The sequence below is a fragment of the Otolemur garnettii genome, unplaced genomic scaffold (genome assembly GCF_000181295.1).
Source record: "Otolemur garnettii isolate 467f Iridium unplaced genomic scaffold, OtoGar3 scaffold00378, whole genome shotgun sequence".
Taxonomy (NCBI): Eukaryota; Metazoa; Chordata; class Mammalia; order Primates; family Galagidae; genus Otolemur; species Otolemur garnettii.
Window position 1 is genome coordinate 85,933 of NW_003852773.1, and position 8,624 is coordinate 94,556.

At 43.2% G+C, this 8,624-nt stretch overlaps 1 protein-coding gene across 1 annotated transcript; it reads left to right on the forward strand.

Annotated features, from left to right (window-relative positions):
• Nucleotides 1-2,282: 2,282 nt before the first annotated feature.
• Nucleotides 2,283-3,505, forward strand: LOC100958474 (retrotransposon Gag-like protein 8B). Its single transcript, XM_003803635.3, has one exon. The coding sequence runs from the start codon at nt 2,349-2,351 to the stop codon at nt 2,688-2,690; it is 342 nt and encodes a 113-aa protein (XP_003803683.1). The 5' UTR covers nt 2,283-2,348; the 3' UTR covers nt 2,691-3,505.
• Nucleotides 3,506-8,624: the final 5,119 nt, after the last annotated feature.

The window sequence follows — 8,624 nt, forward strand, 5'->3', positions numbered from 1 at the left end:
AAAAAAAAAAAAAAAGTAGAGTATAAATGTCTTAATACAACAATTAAATAAGTGAGATGAAGGCTATGTTAACCAGTTTGATGTAAGCATTCCAAATTCAGCACATTGAACCCCATAAATGCATTAATGTACACAGTTATGATTTAATAAAAAAGTAAAAAGTTAAGAATAAACGGATGTGGTGCATACATAATCAGATAAATAATGAGACTAGCCACTAGCATAAAAATGCTGCACCAACAACTCACCTACACCATGTGCATTTGTTTACATGTGTTGAAGAAACTAGCTCCCATATTATTAAATTATTTAATTATAAATTATCCTTACGGGAGCCTTGAGAGCTCATTCATAAGTACAGAAAACCCTAAGGCTAGTCATCTGTAACCCTGGGACTGTACATACAATATGTGTGTGTGTATATGAGTGAATATTCCATATACTTTGTGTGTATGTGTAAATAGAACAAAGTGAGTGATTTCCTACTTAAATCTCATTAATACTATTTCCTAGAGAATTCTATTTAGAAAAACTGGAGTTCTAAGCTATCTTTGTTTCTGTCCTCGTGAAGATTGTTGTTTTGGTTTCTTGGACTTTGTAAAGTTCTTTTCTGGAAGAGATTGTGTGTTAATTCTTCTTTAAACATTTTATACAATTCTCCAGTGAAACCATCTGGGATTAGAAACTCATTTGGGAGAGTTTTTAAATTATAAATTAAATTATCTTAAAGTTATGGGGCTACTCAAATTATCTATTTTATATTGGGTGAGTTGGGGTAGTTTATGCTTTTCAAAGAATTGACCTATTTCATCTGAGTTGTCAAAATCATGTACATACAGCTATTCATAATATTCCCTTATCTTTTTGATGTTTACAGAGTTTATAGTGATATCCCCAATTTTATTCCTGATATTGGTAATTTTGACAATATATCTCTGCCCCCCCCCCATGTTCTCACTAGGGGTTTGTTAATCTTGTTGATCTTTTCATGAAAAGTTTTTTGCTCCATTGGTCTTCCCCATTTTTTCCCCTTTCCACGTTTGTTTGTTTGTTTGTTTGAGACGGAGTCTCACTTTGTCCCCCTTAGTAATGTGGCATCACAGCTTACAGCAACCTCAAACTTTTGGCTCAAGCAATTCTCTTGCCTCAACCTCCTAAGTAGCTGGGACTATAGGCAACCGCCACTACACGAGGCTAGTTTCTCTCTGTTTTTTTTTTTTGTTTGTTTGTTTTGTTTTGTTTTGTTTTTAATAGACACGGAATCCACCTCCTGCTAAAGCTGTTCTTGAATTCCTGAGCTCAAGCAATCTACCCTCCTTGGCCTCCCAGTTAGGATTCCAGGCCTGAGCCACTGTGCCCAGTCCCTATTTCTTTTAAATTGCTTTTTGAATTGGTCTTTAACCAAATTATGTATTTTAACAGGTTATTTTCTGTATATATGAAAGCTGGTGATGAATTTCTATTTATTTTGTACTCAGCCACACAATTAAATTCAGAAAACATGTAATAGTTAATGTCTTCTCCTCTGTTCTGATGTGTGAAAATTACTCTGCTTTATTGTTGTGCATTGACAGGACAATATTGTGTAATGCGATGTTTGAAAAGCATACGACCACTCTCATCTTTGTCTTTCAACTTGTCTTTTGATAATCAACCGATTATCCCCCATTGGTGTCTTAATATAGCAGCGAATTAACAGATCTCTGAACATTTAAGCCTCCTTATATTAACTCCTAATGGTACATTACTCTTTGAATATGCTAATCTAGATTCTGTTCGCTAACACTTAGGGCTTTTCTGCAGCCAGGGAGCCAATAATGTTCCTGAAAGATACATGAAGAAAACGTGTTCACAGAAACTCACTCAAGCGGCGTCTTGAGCCAGGGGTCCGCGAAGGAACACGTAAGGGGTGATGAGCGACGGTCAGGGAGAGGCCCGGAGCTTCATTCATTTCCAGAACACCCACCCGGCGCTCTCCCCGGGCAGAGGGCTCCGCCTCGCCTCGCATAAACAGATGTACTAGGCTCCTCCTCTGCTCCCTTGCCCTTCGCCCCCGCCCACCCTGGGGAAACTCAAGCCCCGCCTCTCTGATTCCGGTCCGGCTTACGTGAGGGTGTCAGTCCCGCCCCCGCATTCTTCCCCCAACACACACTTCACTGGAGTCCCACGCACAGGCGCACTAGCAACCACCCGCATTGTGGGCGGGGCCCGCGCAGGCGCCTGGGCTAGTTTCATGGCTCCGCCCACACTCCAGCCTAGGCCCGCCTCCACGGTCTTGCACTTCCGCGGACGCCTCACTGCTGACTCCAGCGCGTCCCAGCCGAGCCCAGCTGAGCGAGTGCAGCGCGATGGACGGTCGGGTGCAGCTGATGAAGGCCCTCCTGGCCCGGCCCCTCCGACCCGCGGCACGTCGGTGGAGGAACCCGATTCCGTTTCCCGAGACATTTGACGGTGATACCGACCGACTCCCCGAGTTCATCGTGCAGACGGGCTCCTACATGTTCGTGGACGAGAAAACGTTCTCCAGCGACGCCCTGAAGGTGACGTTCCTCATCACCCGTCTCACCGGGCCGGCCCTGCAGTGGGTGATCCCCTACATCAAGAAGGATAGCCCCCTCCTCAACGATTACCGGGGCTTCCTGGCCGAGATGAAGCGGGTTTTTGGATGGGAGGAGGACGAGGATTTCTAGGCCGGGAGACCCTCAGGCCTGGGTTGGGCGCGTGGGGAGGGTTCGCTATGCCAGTCGCTGCCGCCGCCATAGTGGCCACTGGCGCCCTTTTGAGACGCTTCCCTCCCCCCACCTCGAGTCGCCATGATCTCCCATGCGCTCCTGCCCCCTCCCGTGTTGTGCTTGCCTTTGTTCCAGGAATAGCGCTCCAAGCTAGCCCTGCTGTCTCTGGGCCTCACTCTGGAGCGTGCCACCGCCCTCTTCTGCCATTTCAGCCCCTCCCACGTTATTTGGACGCTGTCCTGTACTCCAGCTGCAAGCTGGGCTCCTATCACACACTGGACAGACCATCGGCAGCCGGTTGCTGCCCACCCCCGTCCCCTGGGCCACACTGCCAGACTACTGCGTCAGCCTGCCCACACACCTGTGCCACTGCCGCTGCCATCACCATCCACAGCATCCCACCAACAGACTGCTGCTCTTAGTGATTTGGACTCATCTGGGAGGTATCTGAGCTGGCCACCTCCATGAAGGGGCTAGCAGGCTTTCACCTTCAGCGGGACTCATTTCCTTCCCTTCTCCCAGATACCTCTTATGTTCCTGCCAGATGGCTGCCAGGGCCCAGGTGTGTCTGGTGGCCAAATCCATTCACTCATTTTCTCCCATGGACTAGTTAGTTTTGCTCAGAATCTATTTCTCTTCTGAATTCACAGCTGTCTCTGATGTGTGCCTTTTGTTTAACACAGTAACCACTGCAGTTTGCCCTGCTCTTCTATACTACCTGTACAAAATCTTTTCCTTATTTTCAATAAATGTCAGACACTGTTGAAAAAAAATCGAGTCTCAATGAATATGCCATCTTCCCCTCCCTGGTCGTAAAAATGGGGTCCATATCTTGATCAAAACTTATATGCCCTGTAATTCAGTGGGTGATGTTGACTCTTGTATTTTAACACAAAAGATTGAATTTTGTGGTGGTCCTGGAGATGGAGACCTTCCTGGCAAATATCTAGTGCCAATTGAGGATCCTTCTAAACCAGTCACTTTCATGCCCCTTAGGAAATGGACCTTAATGTGATTTTGTCCCGTCCAAGGTAAGAAGTCAGTAGGGTTTTTTTTTTTTTTTTGAGATAGAGTCTCAAACTGTCACCCTGGGTAGAGTGCTATGGCATCACAGCTCACAGCAATGGGCTTAGGTGATTCTCTTGCCTCAGTCTCCCAAGTAGCTGGGACTGCAGGCACCCACCACAATGCCCGGCTATTTTTTGTGTGTAGTTGTTGTTTGACAAGGCCTGGGCTGGATTCGAACCCACCAGCTCTGGTGTATGTGGCTGCCATCTTAGCCGCTTGAGCTACAGGCGCCTAGCCAGTTAGGGTGCTTTTTGAAGGAGGTTCCTTCCTTTCCAAAAAGCTACTTGAAAGCACACGTCCCAATTTGTTACAAATGCTAAATCCCACACATTTGTTGATGAATACCTTTCAAAATTTGACTTAACCCATTCAGGGAAACAGCAGAATGGCTTAGGTATTTCAGAAAAGAGCATTTGCATTTATATTGCTTTGTGTAGGTAGAGGAGGAAGGAATGCAGAACCCAGATTGCTAATTTAGGTACAAACCTGGTTAATGATCTGAAAGACAATACAATTATAAATTTCTCTAGTGGGCAGAAAAGGGAAAAACATTATTCCTCAATGTTTGTATACATGCCAGTTTCTAAAATTGAGCTGAAAAGCCTGTCCTATCCCACCTATTGCTGGGGAAATTTCAGTATCCCAATAGAGTCAGATGATCCTAAGGAGAGGTTACAGCACAACATTCAATTGACATTGCCTTATTTCCTGGATGTAAAATTTTCTCAGGACATAGGAATGAGGAATAAATGTTAGAAAGTTTTATCTTTAAAATAACCCACCCTTTGAGGGAATTAAAACCTGAGCATTCCTTTCCTGAGGCCAGTGTTCTTTCACTCTATTGCCTTTCTCTTAATTTAAACAGGAATAATAGCCATTCATGCACAGTTTGTTTATTTCTCTCACTTCATACTCAGCAGTCTACTCAATACACAACCAAGAAGCCTTACCTCTGAAAGATGGAGAAACTAAGACTGATAGTACAGCAGATGAATATAAAAAAGAGAACAATGAAATGTAATATTTGTTTTTGTGGTTGGGGCCAATAATAACTTGGAGTCTATAATTGAGATTACACATTTTATAACACTGAAATCCGCAATATTTGATTTATTTTTTATTTTATCGAGAAATCCACAATATTTTATTTATTTTATTTTATTGAGATGGAGTTTCACTTTGTTGCAGTTGGTAGAATACTATGGCGTCATAGCTCACAGCAACCTCAGACTCTTGAACACAATGCCCTGCTATTTTTTTGTTTGTTTGTTTGTTTATTGGCAGGTCCGGGGTGGGTTCAAACCCACCAGCCCTGATGCATGTGGCTGGCCCCCTACCCACTGAGCTACAGGTGCTGCCCCATCCACCATATTTTAATATGGGAGCAAAGCTGCTTTTTTTTTTCCCCTGACAGTCTGTTACCTTGGGTAGAGTGCTGTAACATCATAGCTCACAGCAACCTTTAACTCTTTGGGCTCAGGCGATCCTCTTGTATCAGCCTCCGAGTAGCTGGGACTACAGGCACCCACCACAAAGCCTGGCTAGTTCTTCTGTTTTTAGTAGAGACAGGGTCTCACTCTTGCTCAGGCTGATCTTGAACTCCTGAGCTCAAGCAATCTACCTGCCTGAGTCTCCCAGGGTGCTAGAATTATAGGCATGACCCACCGACAGCCTCTGAATAGTTTAGTGTCTTGAGGTCCTGATTCTCAGGGGAATCCTGGTAGTGTAACAGAGGGAAAGGTCTGAAAAAGAAGATGAAATGTGTGACAAGTTATGCCTTTAAAATCACCCACCTTTGGGGGAATTAAAACCCACATTCCTTTACCGAAGCCAGTAATCAAGGGGGCAGAAAAATGTTCTTTCCTGTTGTTTGTTTTCTGATCTCTCTCTCTCTCTCTTTTTTTTCTTTTGGAGACAAAGTCTCACTTTGTCATCCTTGGCAGAGTGCCATGGCATCATAGCTCGCAGCAACTTCAAACTCTTGGGCCCACCGATTCTCTTGCCTCGGTCTCCCAAGTAGCTGGGACTACAGGTGCCCGTCACAACACCTGGCTATTTTTATAGAGGAGATCTTGCTCTGGCTCAGGCTGGTCTCGAACCTGTAAGCTCAGGCAATCCACTCGCCTCAGCCTCCCAAGAGTGCTAGGATTACAGACATGAGCCACTTCACCCAGCTTTTTTTCTAGTATCTTAAACCACAAGAGTCGACTCTACAGTATTGTCCAAGGTTCACAAGATGGTCCTTGCTGAAGATAAGGTCAACTGAAACCACCAATTATAGATAAACAATAGGCCAAAGCCACAACATAGGACACTGGTCACATAGATCCAAGTTGAACCACCAAAAACCTTTGTTTAAAAAACAAACCCCTGTATTTATTCATAAAGACAGGATGGTGGTCTTTGAGATGCTAGTTCACTACCCTCATTTGCTAGCAAAAAAAAAATAAATAAATAAATAAACTTCCTTTTCCTCAAACCACTTGTCTTCATTCTTCCATCTCACTGATTTAACCTCAGGACAAGTATCAAACTTTTAGTAACAGTAGAATTGTTGGTGAAAGGCCTCACTCACCCCTTAACTCCAGTCACCTAAGTGCATCCTTATACACAAGATCAGCCCTAAGGTAGAGATGGAATAATGAAGGGATTCTAAAGGGACCCTTTGGGAATATCCCTCATCTGTCTGTCCACCAGGAACCTGGAGGGAGCTAAAGGAGTAGGCTGAGAGATTTACCAGAAGTCTTGAGAGCAGGGGATGTTTCCTCCAGTGTCACTACAGGGATCAGATGACCTGCCTGCTTCTAGGGGTATTGATACATTGCTTTGTCTTCCATCATAGGGGGTATTGAGACTACTTAGGTGCTGCAGTAAGTGGTTCTGAGCAGCAATAAGCCTAAAATGAAAAGTAACAAATCTAGTGGGACCACATATGGGAAAAACAAAGATCAGTCAGAACATACACCCAATAAAATTAAGTAAACTGAAAGCCCATCATGATTTCAGACTATTTAATATTTAATGGCATGGGGAAATGGACATGCCTGGTCAGCAAGGAATATAATGGGTCTACAAAACAGGCAAAACATACTGAGGTCAATCAAGGCCCACTGATTAAAGTGACCCAGGCCCATGGGATTCTGGAACATGTTTTCTTCTCCTTGCTACAACTGTTTCTGTGTCTTAAGGCAGCTGAGAGCATACTGTCATATGATGAAAAGAAGAACATTTAGGATTTCACAATCCTGTCCTTCCAAAGGATACAGTAAAGCTGTTAATCTGGGCCTTAGGCTAAAGATTGCAGTAGTACTTGCTCTGCAACTTGAGTGGTGGATTACATATATACTCACAATAGAAAAATAATACAGTTTTTGTAAGATTATTAGAATACATTCCTAAAACTAGTGTACAGATCAAAGTCCATATAACACTTTAACTATTTTTGCCTGTCAAAATGTCACTCCAGGCTCAGCACCTGTGGCTCAGTGGTTAGGGCACTGGCCACATACACTGGGGCTCGTGGGTTTGAATCTGGCCCAGGCCTGCTAAAGAACAATGACAACTGCTGCAACAACAACAAAAATAGCCGGGCACTGTAGTGGGTGCCTGTAGTTCCAGCTACTTGGGAGGCTGAGGCAAGAGAATCGCTTGGGCCCAGGAGTTTGAGGTTACTGTGAGCTGTGACACCATAGCACTCTACCGAGGGAAACATACTAAGACTCTGTCTTTAAAAAAAAATGTCATTCCAGAAAGATTATTTCCAAATTACATTCTCATGAGTAATGTGAGGGAATGTTTCAATCATCATTTGTAAAAGTTTAATTTTTAACAAAGATAACAACATCCCCAACAATAAATAATTTTTTCCCACTATAAAAGTTCTCTTTTATTTATTTATTTATTTATTTTTTATTAAATGATAGCTGTGTACATTAATGCAATTATGGGGTACAGTGTGGTACCCCATATACAATTTGAAATATTTTCATCAAACTGGTTAACATAACCTTTATGTCATTGTCTTAGTTATTGTGTTAAGACGTTTATATTTTACTTTTAGAAAGATTCACTTGTACACTTGAAAGATAAACCGTAGAGGTGATCCCTCCAGTCACCCTCCCACAAAAGTTTTTTTTTCTCATTTTCTCTTCTACCCTACCATAACTGAGACAATTGGAACCAATCCCCCAATCACGGGGCTGGCGGAGATGGTTGATATCTGAAAATATGAAAGTTTGACAGCTAGGGAATTTTTAAAAATCATTTTAGGCCTCTATAAAGAGCAATATTTGGCTCGGCACCTGTAGCTCAGACGGCTAGTGCACCAGCCACATACACCAGAGCTGGCAGGTTTGAATCCAGCCTGGGCCAAAAAATAGCTGGGTATTGTGGTGGGTACCTGTAGTCTCAGCTACTTGGGAGGCTGAGGCAATAGAATCACTTGGACTCAGGAGTTTGAGGTTGCTTTGAGCTGTGATGCCACAGCACTCTACTCAGGGTGACAGCTTGAGACTTGAGACTCTGTCTCCAAAACAAAAACAAAAACAAAAACAAACAAACAAAAAACCCCAGCAATATTTAACTTGTAGGAAAGCCTATCAATCAGCTCTTAGTCATTGATCATTAAATAGCATTTTTAGGGATGAAGACTATGGCAAAGTTGAATTTAGACCTTTCCAAAATTCAGGGAGGTCTCCAACACTCATGTGTTCCCATCTTCCTAAAAGAAGAAATATAAGCATGTTTCAATAATGAGTTAGAAAATTTACCAAGAAGAATAATGAAAGAAAAAGACAGAATAAAGAACACCTGCCCATCAGATGT

Coding starts and splice junctions, on each gene's coding strand:
- LOC100958474 (XM_003803635.3), top strand. CDS start 2,349: ATGGACGGTCGGGTGCAGCTGATGAAGGCCCTCCTGGCCCGGCCCCTC.